Source organism: Caloenas nicobarica, chromosome 3, assembly GCF_036013445.1.
Source record: "Caloenas nicobarica isolate bCalNic1 chromosome 3, bCalNic1.hap1, whole genome shotgun sequence".
Taxonomy (NCBI): Eukaryota; Metazoa; Chordata; class Aves; order Columbiformes; family Columbidae; genus Caloenas; species Caloenas nicobarica.
In genome coordinates, this window is record NC_088247.1 from 109,812,007 (window position 1) to 109,831,023 (window position 19,017).

General features: G+C 43.9%; 1 protein-coding gene across 2 annotated transcripts; it reads right to left on the bottom strand.

Annotated features, from left to right (window-relative positions):
- Window positions 1-4,455: 4,455 nt before the first annotated feature.
- On the bottom strand, window positions 4,456-17,502 carry THUMPD2 (THUMP domain containing 2). Of its 2 annotated transcripts, XM_065631092.1 has the most exons (11): window positions 17,401-17,502; window positions 16,608-16,740; window positions 14,631-15,040; window positions 13,388-13,465; window positions 11,991-12,043; window positions 11,603-11,690; window positions 10,949-11,020; window positions 10,213-10,327; window positions 8,427-8,544; window positions 6,637-6,886; window positions 4,456-5,979 (listed from the first exon to the last, which is right to left on the bottom strand). In XM_065631092.1, exons 1-11 carry the CDS (start codon window positions 17,494-17,496, stop codon window positions 5,965-5,967), a joined length of 1,428 nt encoding a protein of 475 aa, XP_065487164.1. In that variant the 5' UTR covers window positions 17,497-17,502; the 3' UTR covers window positions 4,456-5,964. The 2 variants fall into 2 exon arrangements, with proteins under 2 accessions (XP_065487164.1, XP_065487163.1); XM_065631091.1 differs by lacking the exon at window positions 4,456-5,979 and having other exon boundaries at window positions 6,017-6,886.
- Window positions 17,503-19,017: the final 1,515 nt, after the last annotated feature.

A 19,017-nucleotide genomic window follows, 5' to 3' on the forward strand; every position in this document is an offset into this window, starting at 1 on the left:
TTAGCATTGAAGTTATGCCACAAGTAAGAATAACAATTGCTTTTGTTAATCTGGGTGTATTAAAAAAAAAAAAAAAAAAAGATATCCTGATTGTAGTAACACAAGGGTTCCTTGCAAAGGATGAAGATTAGGTGCCCCTGACAGGTCTCAGTTGTGAAATAATTCCTTGCCTAAGCTCAAAGGAATGAGAGACTGAAAACCATACAATACTTCAGTCCTTCTCAACACATGTTGGAGTTGGCTTCAACTCTTACATTAAGGGTGCGTGTGTACGTACCATACAGTTGCTCAGTATGTTGAGGACACTGTCCAGTACTTTCATTTAGCATAATCACACTAAAGGTGCCAACTACTTACAGGGTTTGAGACTGGAGCATTAATAAGGGAAGAAGAAAAATTTCAAACAAGTATTTTTGAGTTGGCAAATACAACCAAAAATTTCGAAGAGCCTCATGTAAGAAAATACATGTTCATTTTTTGTTTCCTCTTGCCCCATAAGTGTTCTAACTCTTGGCCTTTCTGATGATGTTAACAGCAAAAGCCAAGAGTTGTTCCTCCTATCCTTGGTTCCACGAGCAGGAGCCAGCAACTAATTCCTTCTCATGCAGATTTCACCATGTCAATGGGAATGCATTACATAGGTTTTAGAGAAGCAAAGATTGGCCTACAATGCCTGCACCTACAAGCAGTCACTTTACAAAATGTGTACCGCATTTATACAATATTTACCCTGGAAAACCATAATAGAGATCCTCATTCTACCAGCGGCTGAAAGAACAATACTCTTCTGGAGATCTAGGTTGCTATATCTGGGGAGGAGTTTAAAAAAAAAAAAAAAAATTCCACTGACTGCTAAGTCAAACTGGAGAAGCTTGACCAACCTGATCTCCTTCTATGACAAGGTGACCTGCTTAGTGGATGAGGGAAAGGCTGTGGATGTTGTGTATCTAGGCTTCAGTAAAGCCTTTGACACCATATCCCACAGCTTTCTCCTGGAGAAGCTGGCAGCTCACAGATTGGAGGGCTGTACTCTTCACTGGGTAAAGAACTGGCTGGATGGCCAGGCCCAAAGAGTTGGGATGAATGGAGTTGAACCCAGTTGACAGCCGGTCATGAGTGGTGTTTCCCAAGGCTCAGTATTTGGGCCAGTTCCATTTAATCTCTTTATCAATGATCTGGATGAGGGGATTGAGTGCACCCTTAGTAAATTTGCAGATGACACCAAGTTGGGTGGGAGTGTTGATCTGCTGGAGGGCAGGAAGGCCATACAGAGGGATCTGGACTGGCTGGATTGTTCGGCTGAGGCCAGTTGTATGAGGTTCAACAAGGCCAATTGCTGGGTCCTGCACTTGGGTCACAACAACCCCAGGCAGCTCTACAGGCTCGGGGAGGAGTGGCTGGAAAGCTGCTTGGAGGAAAAGGATCTGGGGGTGTTGATTGACAGCGGCTGAACATGAGCCAGCAGTGTGCCCAGGTGGCCAAATGGCCAACAGTATCCTGGCTTGTATCAGGAACAGTGTGGCCAACAGGACTAGAGAAGTGATTGTGCCACTGTACTCAGTGCTGGTGAGGCCGCACCTCAAATCCTGTGTTCAGTTTTGGGCCCCTCATCATAAAGACATTGAGGTACTAGAGACAGTGCAGTGAAGGGCAACGAAGCTGGTGAGGGGTCTGGAGCACAAGTCTGATGAGGAACAGTTGAGGAAACTGGGGCTGTTTAGCCTGGAGAAAAGGAGGCTGAGGGGAGACCTTATCGCTGTCTACAACTACCTGAAAGGAGGTTGTAGCATGGAGGGTGTTGGTCTCTTCTCTCAAGTAGCAAGTGACAGGATGAGAGGAAATGGCCTCAAGTTGTGCCTGGGGGGTCGGGGTGGGAGGATAGATTGGATATTAGGAAAAAATTATTCCCGGAAAGGGTTGTCAGGCATTGGAACAGGCTGCCCAGAGAAGTGGTGGAGTCACCATCCCTGGAGGTGTTTAAAAGACATGTAGATGAGGTTCACAGGGACATGGTTTAGTGGCAGGTTAACAGTTGGACTCTCTGATCTTGAGGGTCTCTTCCAACCAAAATGACTCTATGATTCTATAATTAAACAGGAAATAATTGCTACTGTCTCTGTGACAATGATAGGATGAGATCAAAATGCTATATAAAAATGGCCACTCACTAGAAATAAAAGCTAGGTTTTGTTGCTACTGCATTATACAAAAAATCATTAGCCAAAACGCCTCACAACCAGAAAGACCATATTACTTTGAAACAGAGAAGAAAAAAGCAATGATAGAGTAGTACTTTGATGGGCTCTACTGGGAAATCCCAGCCAAGCAAGAGATCTGCACAGTGTGTGTCTGAAAAGAAAAGGAGGAGGAAGGTTAGTATTTAGCACTGCTTCTAAAATATGACACACCAGCAGATCCAGGAGAGGTCTGTGCAGCTATACCAGTATAGACATAAAATCCACGGTCCAAGGAGGTGCCAAGTTTATATTTGTCCTTCAAATGGAAGCTGATAATATAAGGTGTATAATGCTGCAACAAAAACCAGGCCAAAAAGCAAAGTCCAAGATAGTAACAACAGAGCACCTTTGGTTTTGACTTCTTCCTATGTGAATGATTGAACAAAATGCAGATGAGCAATCTCTAAACAAGTTGCTACTTCACAGGATAACTGGTCCCAGGATACGGACACGTTTCCTGACACAGATTAGCTCACTCTTCAGGAAAATGCACCCAAACAGCTTCCTGAACCCCTTGCTTCCAGCCCTCCAACCCACCCCTTCAGCCTCTCCCAAACCCACATAACTGCCCCAGGAGCTGATTAAAGTCTCCAAGCCAGCAGAAACCCACCTGCCTCTCTTTATTTGGTTCGTTTTCTGCCAGGTCAGCAACTGTGCTGGCCCAGGCATCGCTCTGAGCACCAGAGCTAACTCAATGTAAGCAGCAAGACAGCCAGAATCAGGGTAGGGAATCACCCCTCTTGGGCAACAGTGAGCTGGTTTATCACTTCAGCCCATCCTACAAAGTCACAGCTGTAATTAACAGGAACTGAACTACTAAGAATAATGCTGAAAACAATTAGGTTTCCCATTCTGGTAGGAAGTGTGGTACCAAAAGGAGACAGCTAAAATTTTAGAAACCAATGCTTTGATAAAAGTGATGTTAAACAAACAGATCTGAAAGGCAAACAAAAATCCCTGCGCAAGGCACAGATTCATAGTTATGGAAACCCCAGTCACAGAAAGTAAGCCCTGTGTTACTTAGCACAGTAAATACAGGATAGCAAAACATCCACTCCTCTTTGTCTGCCTGACAAGCTTCAAATGGCGATTAAATCTGAAATAGAGAGCCCTCAAAACATAGACATTTATTCCTAGCAACGCCAAAAGGAGCTTCAACAGCTGTAAGGTCAATCGAGAAGGAAGACTAAAATGCCTGCCAAAAAGCATACAACTAAAAGGCACAAGTTTCAATATCTGAGCAGCAGCAAAGCTGTAGAAGAACTGAGGCCTTCCTGGACCACCCCAGGAGGAAGGAGCAAGGGCACACACGCAGAGAGAAGAGATTTGTGCGTAGGACTGCAAAACGGGAGACCCCTCAGGTTCATCTGTTCTAGACACATTCTCTTCCAGGAGTGCTACCAGAGACTCTGAAACACAGTTGGCAGCAGAAAGCAGCAACAGTCATCAGGTGTTCCCCAAAGACACCCACAGAATCTGAGAGTTTCAGCGTGAAGCAGCTGAGCTGGTAGATACATGACTTCCCTCACCAAAACCAACACCCATGCCAAAGGGCTGGGGAGCAGAAAGTCAGGCTTTTTCTTTTTTAAAAAGAGACCTCAAGCAAAGCACATCCTACAGAGTTCTGTATCTCCATTTGTTAACTGGCTAAAGCCATAAATAACAAAACAACAAAATAAACACAAATAAAACAGACACGGTATAACAGACACCTCTGCAGGAACAATCATCTCACTGATCATCATGACTATTTGTATTTTAGTAAAGAGGAAAATAAAAAGACAGGCCTTTCATTTTGTAATATCCTGAAAATCTTTAAGGGTCCACTCACACTAGATGAATGACTTGTGAGATGGCAAATGAAGTTCAACCTTTATTAAATCAAAGTAATGATTTTTTTTTTCCAAGATATGCTGTGATATAAATTAATTGCATGAAGAAAAGAAATGGACCTAGAATCACCACAGAATATACTTCAAATCAACGTGCTGTTACCACCAAAACCAAAGGTATTAGGATGGGGCAAACAGGACAAATTATTAGTATGGTCTCTGTCAGAATACCACGTGCAGCACTCATAACCCAAACCCTCAAAAAATGGCATAAATTACAGAGGGCCTGGGAACAGGGATGATTAGAATGCCAATTTCATACTAAGAGTCAGAGGAGTCTTTTTAAATGTGAGATGAAGTAAACACAATGCAAACAAAATTAAGCATCTACCTCCCCATTTAACTCTGGAAATACTTCCTGAAACTGAGCAGGACAGGACAGTGTCTCTTTTTCACAACCAAAAAAACGTAACTATTCTTTTATGCTTTGCTGACCACCCCACACAATTATATTCTCTGCAGCAGTGAAATACAAAAACACAAAAGACAGAAATTACTTGTATGACAGAACTAGTTTTCACCCTCTATAGCAAGTGTAATTTTGAACATTTGACAGAAACAGAAGACAAATTTCAAAAAATCTCCTGACACATAACTGCAATCAGAAAAGCAATTTTGCTGTCAGTCTCTAAACTAGACTTTAGATGAAGCTAAATTACTTGACAAGTAAGTTTACTGAGGCACAGAAAACAAAACCATACAAATGAAAATGTGATATGCAACACTCAAGAATACTTAACTCCAAAAAACACACTATTAGCAGGTCATCTGTCTGTGTTTTGTTACAGATATATCAACTGTCTGACAAAGTAGTAACTCAATTTCACCATTAATTTTAGCAGTCTTGAGAGGAGACACCTCTGGACAAGGTTTTACTTAAATTTCTGAGAGTTTTGCAAGATTAATGTTTTAGCTATCTATCACGGCAACATAGCTTCACTGAAAAAAACATTAAAAAGATAAAACACATCATGTCTCAGATTTTCACTGAAAACAGTGTTATGTCCTCAGGATACATTAAGAACTAAGCAACCCAGATGAAGCTTCATCTCCTACAATAGATTTGTACTGGTGCCAGTTAGAAGAAACACATTACTGTTGACTGTGCATATTTGACAGAGAGCTAAGGGCACAAACAAGTTAACTATTACCTTTCCTGCAGTGAATTCACTACTTTCTTCTCCAAGGCTTCCTTGAAAGCTGAACTTGGGTGGGAGTGCAGATAATTATAAAAATATTGTTTTAAGCCAAAAATCTGTACTTGTGGTGCACTAGCACGTTTCCAGGTACTAGCTAAACAGCAGGACTCACAGCAGCAGGATCATACCAATATGACCCATACCATAATTCCCTTCGTGTCTCCATAGCTCTCTGCACCATGTACTCTTACTCCAAATTCCAAGATCTCCATAGTACAGGCTCTGCTGTGGAAAGCACATGGATAAAGCAATGCTTCCAACAGGCTACACACAACAAACTTCAAAAAAAACCAAAAAAGCCCAAACAAACCCAGACACACTACTAATTGTTATCTCCACACTAATCACAGCATGAGTCCATCCCAGCTTGCCAAGTTGCAAATGCTTGTCCAAAAGAGCATCTGAAAAGAATCTGCAGTCATTCTCTATAAAAATACTTCCAACTCAGCAGCCACAGGAAAGCCTTGAATTAGACTATTCCTCCCCAAATACCCTTTGCATTGGCTATAAGAACTGCTAAGACCTCTGTCTTCTCAGGCTTCTAATTGTTCATCTACTTGGCAAGTTTTTCCATCTTCCACATCATGCACTTGGAGTAACATTATGAAGTGAGGAAAGCATTATTTTTGATAGAAGTTAAGTGTCTTCACCCTAGAAAGTTAAAACATTCCCATTAGACGCATGCAAACACTGCAAAGACTTAATACAGAAAACAGTTTATTTTCACTTCCAAGAGATATCAATAGCAACATTTCAAACTAATCAGAAATGAGCTTTAAAATACAAGACTGCAAGGCACATGGTAAAGCATACATCCAGCCTTCAAAAAAAGCTGAAGACTTCTTCAGACAAGATGTGCTTCCTAAAAAATACTGCTGAAGGTGAATATCCATTTACATTTAATATTACCACACTTGTTTTTGCAATTCTGCAAACAAAGACTTTCTTTTCCCAAAGAACCTCCTCCTAATACTGAAAGCCTTAGCTTAAATGAAGATTTTCAGACTCTCTCTCATTAAAGTATTTTACAATAAAAACATCTGAAACATGAGCAGTCATCTTCTACCTCTCCTAAAAACCAAAGAGAGAAGGGCAAAGCCTTAGGACATCCAAAGAAATCGAGGTGAGCTAACAAACGGCACAGGGTTTGTTCGGATCAGCAGGGTTCCACCGGATCACTGCCATGCTGCTTTTCAAGTGTATCAGGAGTCAAATTCACATAAGCACAGCGCAAGAAAGTTGCTGATTCCCAGCAGTAGAGATCTTCCTGTATCTGTATATGAAAGCATCTGTCTTTCCAAGACTAACCCCATAGACACCATCTGGCACCAGAGACCCAAAACATGTCTGTCGGCTGCTGAGAAAGGATTCATCAACACCATTCACCAGGGAGGAAGAATTCCCATCCACATTCAGGGCTTTTGCAGTGGCAGTTTCACTTGTGCCGTCAGAAATGGCACGAGCAGAGTCCTTTCCAGCACACTCAGTAATGCCATCCATACGCTGATGGAGATCTTGGCTCAGCAGCAATACAACAGTGCCTCCAACACGAAGTACTCTGCAATTGCAGAAAAAATGAAGGTTAGGTGTTCATCCTGCCTGGCATTCATTCTTCTGTGCAGAACTCAACACTGCTGACACTTCAGATGCCAGCTGCATTGGATAAAACACCTAAGCACGTTAAAGGGCATGGCTCAACTCAGTAAGCTACATCTCCAAATGGAACTGAAACTCCCTGCCTTCACAACTCTTTCTAAATGGGAGAACTAGGCCCTGTCCTGACTTCCAAACATTTCTGACCTCGGGAGTTCTTTTCACTAAGTTAGCAGGGAAGATGGACTCAGTTTTTTCCCCTCATATGAGTCTCCACCAGCCTGCAAAGGAACAGCTTCCCAGGGCAGCAAGAGCTTCTCAGGTTGGTAAAGCAATTCTGAAGCTGGCCTTTCCCTTTGGAAATGTTAAAAGGTCTGTCCTTTCTGTGCTCCACCAATCCTTAATGGCTTTCAAACTCAGGAAACAGAGGAAAACTAACCATTGTTTGTAATCCATTTTTTTTTAGTACATGAGGAAACATTACACTCAGCTTTGAAAGAGGGGGAGAAAACTACTATCTTTGCTCTGTTCACAGCAAGTGGACTAAAAAAATCTTACTGGTGGGGCTCCCATAATAATGTTCCCTTCCTCACCTCCACTATCCCAAGGAAATGTTTTGCTTAGGATGGCCCAACAGAGCAAATGAGACCAGAAGACAAGCATGGCCAACAGGAGGGACGGTCAGCATAAGCCGACCTAAGATTGCCCTGCCAGTCTGTGGAGCTACCTCACCTTCCTCACCATCATCCCACCACATTCCTGCATTGGGTGAGCAAGGTCAACACCCACTGAAGACCAACTACAGTTTTCAGCCAAGAAACGAAATAAAGGGACAGATGGTTTGAACTGTCTGTTAGAAGCAGCTCACTATTAACTTGGCTCAACTCTGCCATAAAATGACAGGGTGAGAGATGAAAGGAGACATCTAAAAGCAGACCAGGTGGCTAGCTGGATATTCCAGTACACACTAACAGAAAGGAAAATGTATACCACATTTTCTGGTCTGAGATTCTTCCTGCCAAGGCAGAATGGTAAAAGCTTTGTTGTGAACCCAAAAGGAAAGCCTACGATTCCATACAAACCAACCACAACCAAGAAAGGATTATTGCTTTACTGGCCTAGCCATGTTTTGTCTAGGTCATCCTCTCCTCTTCCTTCTTTTTGCCTTGTAAAGAACATTTGTGAGCCATGCTTTTAGCTCACGCGTGGCTCACAAATGTTTCACCATCATGCCTTGTAAAGAATATTTGGGAGCGTGACTCATACAACGAGCTCGTTCCTTGTCAGCTTACGCTGCCGTCAGCACTTCCACAGCTTGCAAGACAAGCCACAACAGCCTTTAAGGGACAAGTGAAGGACTCAGACTTTCACAGCCTGCACAGGGTCAGATTACAGAGCTGGAGAATGTTTGGAATAAAGCAAACCTAAAGCTGACTGAATGCTGAGGATCACAAACCATCATGACATTTACAGCAAACCCCAAGCATGTCAAAGGCCACACGTACCTTTCCATTTCCTGAAGAATATCTGGAAGGAGCTGTATGTCTTTTGTGATCTTGAACTTCTTCCCGAATGGAATATCCGAAATCACAGCATCAAAGCTTTCTGAAGGCAATGGCAACGCTGCAGAATAAAAGCAGATTTTTACATTCAACTATTAGAAAAACGAACTGCAGCTATGTCCCAATTCATCTTACAAAACTGTCTGCCAGCTCTTTTGCACGTTATGCAACCAGATTTGCAGCTCTTTCTATACTTACCCTCATAAACAGCACTATGAAGCCACCAATCTGATGCAGACTAGGAAGAGACAAATGCATGAGCACGCGGTTTAGCTTGCAGATTTCCTGTTACTGGTGATACATTTGCTCCAAGAGCAAGACACTCCAAACAGGGGACTGCGTGGTTCCAAACTAACTGCTGCTTCTCAACACGCAGTACGTCTTTACAAGCAAAATGCAAAAGAAAAGCTAAGCTTGCAAGCACTTTACTTAGCACAGATATTCAGATACACACGTATGAGGTGCAACCACGTTAAATTTCCCAATAATCTGGCTTCAGCCAGAATCACTTGGACTGGATAGGACAATTGGATAGTGTCCTTGAAGTACCACCCCACAGATTTTTTATCCTGGGAATAGTCATTTCTCTTGACCATGAGGCAGCACTGCACCCCTGTGGTGACAAAGGCGGCCACATACCAGGCTGTGCTGGCCACAGCGTAGCCAGCATGTGAAAGGGTGAGACTATGGGTTCTCCATCACTTAGGATGCTCAAAACTCAACTGGCCAAGGCCATGAACAACCTGACCCAGCTTTGAAGATAGCCCCACTCCCAGCAGATGACAGGACTAAAGACCTTCAGTGATCCCTTCCCACCTAAACCCTGCTGTGATTCTAGCTGGAGATAGTTCTTGGACCATCCTTGGATCAACACTTGCAGCACAACCATTATCTACGAATGGAAGGACAAGTAACCTACAGTCCTTCTCAAAACATGCAGAAATAACATCTTCTGATCAGTGACAAAGACACCAGTTACTTGTTCAGTATTAGGAAAGCCTGATATCAAAGTACCTTCCATTGGCCAAGGCAAATCACAGCTTTTAAGAAATAAAGCTATATATATTCTTATAAAAAATAATATTTTTTACCATTCTAACAAGAAATAAATATTGCAAGGTAAAAATAATATGCATACTTCATCACCCATGCACAGGAAAAAGCACTCAGCTTTTGTCTGTCATGAATTTCATATAGGACTAATTTAGACTTGGGCTTTGAAGTCCAGACTAAGGTCATAAAACTATTACCTTCTCCCCAGACTAGCTCATGAACTGAGAGCAAACACATTCCTTCTTCCAGGAGAAAGACATCATTTAAAATACTCCTACTACAATTCAGCTGAGCTTAATGAGTCATCTGGTAAATTTAAGTTACAAGCAACATTTTATCTGGATTTGTCCTTTCTGTGTTCTCATAAGACACAAAGAACTCTCATATAGTAAGCACTCTTCGTGGTATTCACAAATTTACAATTAAAACAGATAACTACTGCCCATGTCTGACAATTACTATTTTCATTGTCTTCTGCTGAGTTTATTCTTGCCAAAGTTCGGGGGCAGGGAGGGGAGAACAAATAATTATCCACTCACTAGCACCAGAGTCACTACTCAGCTATTTGTTGAGTTAGCTCTCCTACACATCACCTCAAGAGAACCTACGCTACCTGTACAACCCCAGAACCATAAAAACCTCAAACACGTCTCACTTGGAAAGCCTACAGACATACCTTTCACAGAAGCCCTTAATAACTCAATCTTATCCATCAGGCCTGCAGTCCTAACATTCACATCTGCACCCTCTAACTGCGAATCACTTAGATCAGCACCCCAGTAACAGGCTTCCTGTTCAGAGAAAAAGAGAAAAGTCATTTTCTTGACAAAGAGGTGTCTTTCACAGAAACCCTTCACAGAACTGCCTTGTTGCACAACTCTTTCAAGACAAACCCATTGCTGGGAGATCTTGTAACATTACACAAAGCAATATACAGACTCAGAGAACAAAGGAATTTGGCAAGTATATCCTACCTTCACTCCTTTCAAGTTTTGGTCTGCTCAAGAGACTTATAGCTTCAGTATTTCTGTAAGTTATGTCCTAACAGCAAGACTCCAGCTGGCTAGAGACAGCCCACTGCTTCTAGTACTGACAACTGACTGTACTGTCACATTGACAGCTCCATTCCCAGGATAAGCCCAGGGAGTTTTAGAAGTCCATGGTTGCCTCACACAAACCATGCACTATAAATCCAGGCCTCCCAGCACCTGCCTGCACAAGTACACAGGACTTTGGTTTACATTCCTGTGGAGGAACATTTGTACTAAAACACTTCTGACAGCTGTCTAAAACTATCAGTTTGGTTCCAGCTTTCCAGTAATGGACTTTGGTATTACTATGGTACAGATTTTTCCTGATGCAACTACAAGACATCTTGCACAGGTCCTGCCTGTTGCCACTGTGATACTCACAGGCCACTCTTTGGCAGCTTCCAGCAGTATCGTTCCTAACCCACACATGGGATCCAGCACAAAGGCACCTGCCTAAAAAATAAATGGGTTATTGCATCTCAAGGAAGACACTCCTCTCCCAGGACAAAGCTTACTCAAGGATGTACAGATCACCCACATACTCCCACTGAATCCAGTGTAGGTAACAACAATCGCTGATTCACCAGGCCAAACTTGCCTGTAGAAAGCATCAATAGTTTCACTAAAGCCAGTGCATCTAGTTTTGAGGTGACATCTAGAGGAAAAATTATGAGTGGACTGCAGATGGATATTGGTACCAAATTAATCTGTGGAAAACATCATACTTGGCTTCTGTTTTCTCTTGGGAGAACAACCCCAAACAAGGTTTGAAGCCTGGACAGTGAAAAAATCTTGCCATTTAGACATATATCTGTACAAAGAATAACACCTGTCCTGAGAAGTACCTGGATTACAGCAGATATCTGGTTGAACAGCAGGTGACAGCACACTCTGATCATAGATAAACCCTGTCCACATACATTAGACGATGGGGCATTAAAATCACCACACTTCAAAGCTTCAGCTCCAGCTCTGACAAGCAGCAATCTCCCCTTCATTTGGGACTCTACATCTTTGCCATGAACATTCACTTACACTGATTTCAGCCAGAGATGCCATGGCCCACGCGATTGTTGACCGCAGTCCTGCTGTTTTGATATACTCCCTGTTTGCCAATGGAAGCCTGCAGACAGCACACCAAAAAAATCAGCATAAGAAAATGGTACAGCCAACCAGAAAAGCCCAAGTAACATGAAAGAATAAATGAATTTGACAGATCTGCAGACAGTCTGCTTTTATCTATAACTCACTGCAAAGTCTGTCCTATGTGCTCAGATAATCTCCAGACAGACCACAAGACTAATGTGACAGTCCAGCAAATATTAAACCAGAAGATAAATACTCACAGTGGACAACAAGACTATTTAAAAAAATATGCCAGTTCTGATGCTGCCAAGACAAATCCAATAAGGAGAATGCCTACCTGAAAAGAGGAATCCCCACCACAGAGTGAATGTTGTTAAGATGTACGAAGATCTGAAAAAGGAAAAAATAACATTAGAAACCCTCAACCTGACATGACAATAGCTTTAACTCATTTAAATGAGACAGAAGATGTTTCTACAAACTTCTGATCCTAGTTTTTAAGAACAAAAATATATGCTTTAGACAATTATGATTAATTGGAAGAAATACTAGGTAATCTGAATGCCACCTTAAAGAGGATTTAATATTTAAGCAAGCTGGGAGGTGAATTTTGTCAGCCAGGAATCCATCAGCAAGTACTTGAATCTTTAAGGGAAGAGATTTCATAAATTTGAATTGATATTTTAAATTACACAACCATTTACTCTAAATAGCAGAAGATTATTCACTGTATACTAGCACTCAGGTATTCTCACACACATATACAGTGTGTTTTGGGGTTTGGTTTTTTCTTAAAAAAATAAACCCACACACAAGTGACACCAAGGGACACTCCAGATGGAGGTAAATGTGAGTAAACCTTCCAGAAACACAGGCAGCTCAAAGCAATTGTTCTCCTGTCCCATAGGGAGCACCCCAAAAGAAGACTGAGCTCTCCAATAGGTCTTGCATGACTGCAATCCCTCCCCATGAAGCCCAAAGAGAAACATAATGCTGTTGAAAAATCCCAGTCTTCAGCAAGTGAATGGTTTCGGAGCAAAAACTGGGACAAGAACAAGAGCCCCATTCGAGGCTCAACAAAGCCATATTTGATTCACGGCCTGGGAAAACCAGAGCCAGTAGGTGAACTCATAGCTTTTAGGCCCCAGATTCCCAAGCATCAGCGTCAAGAGCAGCTTCTATCCGCCAAGCACAGGGATGGAAAACCAGCTTATCAAGAGCAATGAGTCCTTTCCAAGGTCTCCAGACAGCTTGTACCACAGAGGGTGTCTTAAGCAAGCGGCTTGTCGGGGACATGGTCTAGGAGGAGGCTCTTCCATAAACAACCTTCTCAAGTTGAGTTCCTCAAGAACACAGCCTTGTTGCTCACTCTTTTCCCCTACAGAAGCCAAACAAGCCACCCAACAGCTCGGGTGATCTCCGTTCTCAGCAGAGTTAGAGTCCAGCAGTTTGTAAGCATGCTGGATCTCAAGACATCGCCTGTATGGATCCTTCCCCTGACGTACAGGCCCATGCTGACCGTTCTGGTATTCATTACTGGAGCTTAAGTGCTCTGGAAGGTGTGCACACATAAAAGTTTTGCTCAGTGCTACCACATGATTTCTAGTTAAATTCAGCAACAGAAAGACAAACAGGGAGAAGTCCTGAGTGCAAAGGTAGCAGAGAACAAACCGAAAGATACCAGGGACAGTTCCGGAAGCAGCAACAGGCCACCTGGCAGAGAAGCACCACTACCTCTAAATCGGGGTTCCGCAGATCAGCCCGCCACCCAAACTGCTTCATGAGTGCTATGCCAATGGCTCTTCCGATCTCCTGCAAGCAGGAAGGCAGTAAAAATAACAGAAATAAGAAAACTACAGACCACAACCTTGACTGTACAATTCTTATAAATACCTGGGAAAATAAAGAGTCTCTATCCCTAGGAGAACAATTTGTACAAGGACTAGAAGAGGTACAACTGTGGAGAGTGAGGGGCAGAGCAAACACACCACGGGACAAAATGACTATCACTCAGCTGGAGTGCAGGATGCTGAAGTTCAAGTCCTGTCCAAGGCACAGCAGAAGTTGTCATCATTTCATGATTATTTATCACACACAAAATATCTCTGATGGCTGTAAACTAGATTACCTAAGAGAATATCCGTGAATGCACAACTGCAACTCTCAGTTCTAATGCTTTTATGGCTCTAACTCCCTTCAGAGTATGAGAGTTCAAATGCACAGCACAAATTTAACCAAACATTTGTGTCAGTAGGCTCGTATGTCCCATCTTCCCAAGTCACTAGCTTCAGTAGGGGGAAAAAAAAAAATCAAGTTAAACTACTCTTATCTTCAAGTAAGAGAAATCTACATAAATGGCAGCTACACAGGTTTGGGTTTTGGTTTTTGGTTTGTTTTTTGTTTTTGTTTTTATAAATTTTCCTCACAGTACAAATATATTATACCTGAGAAGTACGGGATGGAAGGGGCTCCTGGAGGTCTCTACAGCACCACTCTCTCCCAAAATCCAACCCCCAAGGACACCTCCCAGGGCTGCACCACTCTTCTGGGTAACCAGTTCCCCTCAATACTCAACCAGAGCCTACCAAAGCTCCAAGTTCCAGCTTTTGCCCCTTCTTCTACACTGTCTGCCACAACTGAGAGGAGTCTGGCTCCACTGTCCTTGCAACAGCCTGTAAACTATTATCAGATCACTCCTCAGATTCCAAAAGTCCAGCTACCTCAACCTCTTTTACTTATCCTCAAAAAAGACATCAATCTGAAAAATATTCAGGGTAACTGCCCAGAAATTAACAACAGCCCTTGTATTTCCACTTGCTTCAGGTCAATGCAGGTCAAGGGCTTTTTTGAAAAAACGGAAAAAGTTTTGATCAGTTTGTTATTCTAAAACATCCAATGCAATTTAAACGACAAATAAAACTACATATCTTCCTTCACCTTTGCTAAATTCTTTTAAAACATAGATACTTTAGCATACCTGTGAAGTAAGTATTTTGGCAATTGCTCCGCTACAACGACAAGAAACTCTGAAGCTAAGCTTCTCATTCACAACAGGTTCCTCTCCACTGCTTTTGGAAGGGTCTTCTAAGGAAGCCTTGCTTTCAGCCCAGCAGTCCTGATCACTCTTTCTCTCTGGTATCTCACACCTCTCTCCAGCTTCCACATGACATTCCTCAGACATAGTCTCCCTCGCTTGTTGTGTCTTCTGCCTTTTAGTTGCAATATTTGTCTCTTCTTCTGATTTTCTCTTGAGAGGCAATCGGTTTTCCTGCAAGACATCACCTTTTTTCCCCTTGCATCCATGAAGGTTCCTCCAAATAGAGATAATATCCAGCCAATAGTCTGGTTCCTCAGCGACAAGGCTTTTAATGTCATGCAGCATCTTCCCTGCAAAAAAAAAGCAGTTTCAGGTTAAGCAGTTCAATCTCAGCATTTGATCACAGCAGCAGCAATCACAGACACAGCTGAGCTCTCAACACCTACATACCACACTGGAGAGACCCAGTCATCACTTCGATTATAAGTTCTGCAGAATCAAGATTAAATCATGCAGGGCTTGAGCTGTGCAGAAGAATTCAGCAGCTTTAGAAAACTAGACCACCTCTGAGTCTCATTCCCAGAGTCAGAGGACCAGCCTACCATGCGATCCTCCCCAGAAAGCACTTGGTCCAGGATTAAGAGACCTGGGAAAACTTCCAGAATTGAAAGACAGACATGAACGTGAATCACTTTGATTCAGATCAGAATAAAAGCCATAAGTTTATAAAAAAAAAAAAATCAACCTGCCTTCGATCCTGCAATACACCTGCAACATACACCTAAACTTACACCCATGGGTAGTTGAATTGACATGCAGAAACAACTTTACAACCTATAAAGTCATAAAACTTTACAACTCGCAAGGTTATAAAGTAAGTATGTTTATTCAACGACGTCGGGCGTGTGAAGGATCGTTCCTTTAATCTTGCATGCCCCTTCTAACAATAGGAGGTGTGTTTAAATACAGCAAGGTGTTACACATTCATAACCCCAGGAACGCCTATACATATTCATAACCTTTCCTCGAGAAGGTGGTTCTTATTAAAATGAGTTCCAGGATCTTGGCCCCTCCCTGTTGCACCTGCACGATGCTATCTGGTGATCATGAACTTTTTATCTGTGGCTCAGTATGCTGAATTGGCTGGGACCCCAACTGCTGAGTCGGTTAAAGTATCCTCCCTTTGCTGAAAATCTTCGTTACCTCATCTCCTCAAGGATACAGCTGGATGCTGTAAAACTTCTTACCTTTGCATTTAATGAGGCTCTGTTTCTTAACTTAATACACAAAGCTCTAGACCCTAGCTATGTGGTTAACCCTTTAATTGTTAGTTCCCTCTAACAGAATTTGCTCCAACAAGAAAGGCACAGAGAATATAAAAGCAAATTCACTTCACCTTGAAGCTGGTCAAGGGAGGAAGAGGGAAAAAAAATAATTAAAAAAACAAAACACAAAACCACAAATGGTATTTCTATTTCTCAGTTAGAATCATGGTTAAATTTGATCCTCAAAGCTGAAGGCCATCTGTGATCTCCCAAATAAAATCTCACTAGCACGCAGATATCCATCCATCTTATCTGAAATTCTTATTCCAACACTGACAAAGAATATCACCTGAGTAGCTGAGTTTTACAAGAAAACTGTGAACAGTTAAGTAACGCAGGATATATGTCTGGATCCACTTTGACTAAAGGAAAAGCACTCATCATTAAAATGCACTTAAGTGGTTCAGAACAGAACTTCAGTTTCATTATTTTTTTTCAGAATTTATTATTGTCAATTAGAACTACAGCTGTTAGTAAATAAATTAAATACTAATTTTATAAATAAGACTTGAACAGGGGCTTCACATTTCTGAGCACACACCCTGTGAGCAAACTGGAGGGGACGACCCAAGGGAAGGAATCAGTGCCATACCTTTATTTCTAGAAACCGCAAGTGGGGTTTGTTTCTTAAGCAGCAAAAACAGTCTCTCTCCAGACTTGAGTTTCTTTAGCTCACCCAGCTCCGCCTCTGTGCTGAAGAAGACCTTTCCTAAAACACAGTCCACCTCAAAGGGAAAACAGAAACCAAACCAGGAAGGTGTTGTGGGTGAGCACTTCCAGCCGCCCAACCACCCCTCACACCCACAAAGTCTCTTCGCCCTAATCCCGGAATGCAAACTGATTACTGTATTTAAAAAGCTAAGCTGGGGGAAGGGTAACCGAAGAGCCAGGAATCCATATTTTAAATAAATCAATAAGGGGAGGGGGCTGTTAGAATTAGGTGAATGAGATCGGTAAACTGAGGCAGGTGTCGGGTAGTCTGTAAACCCTGCAGTACCCAACCAGTGGGGAACAGGGGAGGGAATTTGCGGCCGGGATTTGTGGGGATATAACCAGGGGCTTTTTGCCCTATTCCGTGTGCCTACCTTTAGGTAGAACACCCAGTCTTGCAAAATCGTTAATAATATATGCTTTGCTGAGAGATCCTGCCTGGGCCTATTACATTGGCAAGGTAATTGTTTCCTACAGAGGGGACACGGCCTGCCTGCGCCAAGGGCTGGACCAGGCGGCGCTCAGGGGTCCAGCTCGACCCAGGCCGAGACCACGACCGGACCCGTGGGGCCCCAAGCAGGTGGCGGCAACAGCCCACGCTTCGGCCGCCCGGCTCCAGGGTGCGAAGCGAACGATCCGCGTTCCCCGCCGATCCGGACCGGATCGCCCCTCACCTCCGTGGCGCCCAGCCGCGCCCGCACCTCCCGCGCCAGGAAAGGCTCCAGCCCGCGACCCGCCGTGCAGAAGAACCGCCCGCGCCCCGCCGCCATGTTAGCCCGCCGCGCCGCCCATCAGCCCCAGCCAGCGGCCTGGCGGCTCCGGCCCTCCTCGGCCGGGGCCCCTCCTCCGGGGCGGCTCTCCCGCTGTGAGCCCTCCACGGCGGGCCAGGGCGTGGGGTCTCGCTGCCAGAAAGTTATTTAGCAGCACCGGGCCCGGGGTTGTGTGTGTACACCCGGGGGAAATCTTCACCTGCTCTCACAGAACCGCTTCACCATTAAATACGTTTGTCACCGTGACGGGCGGCGCACGGGCGACCTGTTCAGCTCCCCACAGCCAACCCCAGGTCTGCGGCGCTGGCGGCTGCATAGTCTGAAGATAACAAAGGGGAAGTACGGCGGCAGGCTGCACGGCAAGGAGAGGGTGGGAGGAACGTGTTCTACACCGCCCGTGGGTGATGTGGGAGTCGTGGCCTTGGAGTTGCACGGCCGTGAAGGTTCAGGTGGAAATCGGGGAAGTTTTTTCATAGCGCAGGAGGCAAGGTCAGAAGAGGAGGGTTTGGCTGTTTTTTAAAGCAGGCTGGAGAAACCCGTTAAGATTGGTAACACAGGGAGAGGGGCTAAATGACTTTTCTCTCTTTTCAGTCATTTTATTGACATTGCACCAGTGAACATTTCCCTTCACATGTTAAATCACCCGTCACCAACCAAGCCCGGGTGCAGGGTCTCACATGGAACACACTCTAAAGCACCTGCACACAGGACTGGCGAGCAGAGTTTTGCTTCTGTCAGCTGAAATGTCCAAAATAAGCATCAGATGTTAACCGCTCACCCATAGCCCCACGCACAGCTACGAGGAACGGTGTGAGAGCGGCTGCTTTGCGGGGGGATGAGCACAAACCACAGAAGGGGCAAACGGATGCCCACACTGCAGCCTCCAGCAGATACCCATGATGGTTTGCCTGGGGACAGTCGGTGGTTTGAAACACACAGGAACAGCCAGTGGAAATGGAAACACAGGAGATGGGGCAAGCACCCACGTGTCCATCAGCAACAGATGAACATCACAAACTGCACCAGTAGTAGCCTCCTATGCAGTGGTAGGTAAACCACCCTCCCTGGGGCCAAATCCACTCTTGCTACAGGTGCAGAGCTTTGCAAGGGACAAATTCAGTCCCCTTTGCCAGCAGGAACTGAACAACCTAAACAGTACTGATTTACTTGCTGGGCAAGTGGAACACTGACAGCCGCCTTTCACCAGGCAACATGCTTACCTAAGTGCTGCCGCACGCTGGAGAGCAGCTGCCAGGGCAGTCGGACTGTGTAGCCATCTCAACAGAAATCTGGCATTTCCAAGGAGCCTCTATCTCATCTGGGCATCAATGCAGTGTAGCTATGTGTCCATGTGAGGGTGTAGGGATGGAACAACTTCACAAGAGTACCTAAAATCCTCTTTGGCAACACTGCAGAGTTTCCCTCAAAGAGCTGCACTTTCAACATGGTGAGTCTCTCTTTCAGGAATTGTCTTTTTCCCCTCAGATGAAGTCTCATAATACTCACCCCTGGCCATTTCAG

What these genes read in the sequence shown, in the direction of transcription:
- THUMPD2 (XM_065631091.1), bottom strand. Translation starts at nt 17,496, where the DNA reads ATGGCGGCGGGGCGCGGGCGGTTCTTCTGCACGGCGGGTCGCGGGCTG. An exon ending in TGCGGAACCCCGATTTAGAG is followed by an intron (nt 12,044 to 13,387) that starts GTAGTGGTGCTT and finishes TTCCTTTTTCAG; the next exon opens with ATCTTCGTACATCTTAACAA. An exon ending in ATTCTTCAGGAAATGGAAAG is followed by an intron (nt 6,887 to 8,426) that starts GTACGTGTGGCC and finishes CTGCAATTGCAG; the next exon opens with AGTACTTCGTGTTGGAGGCA.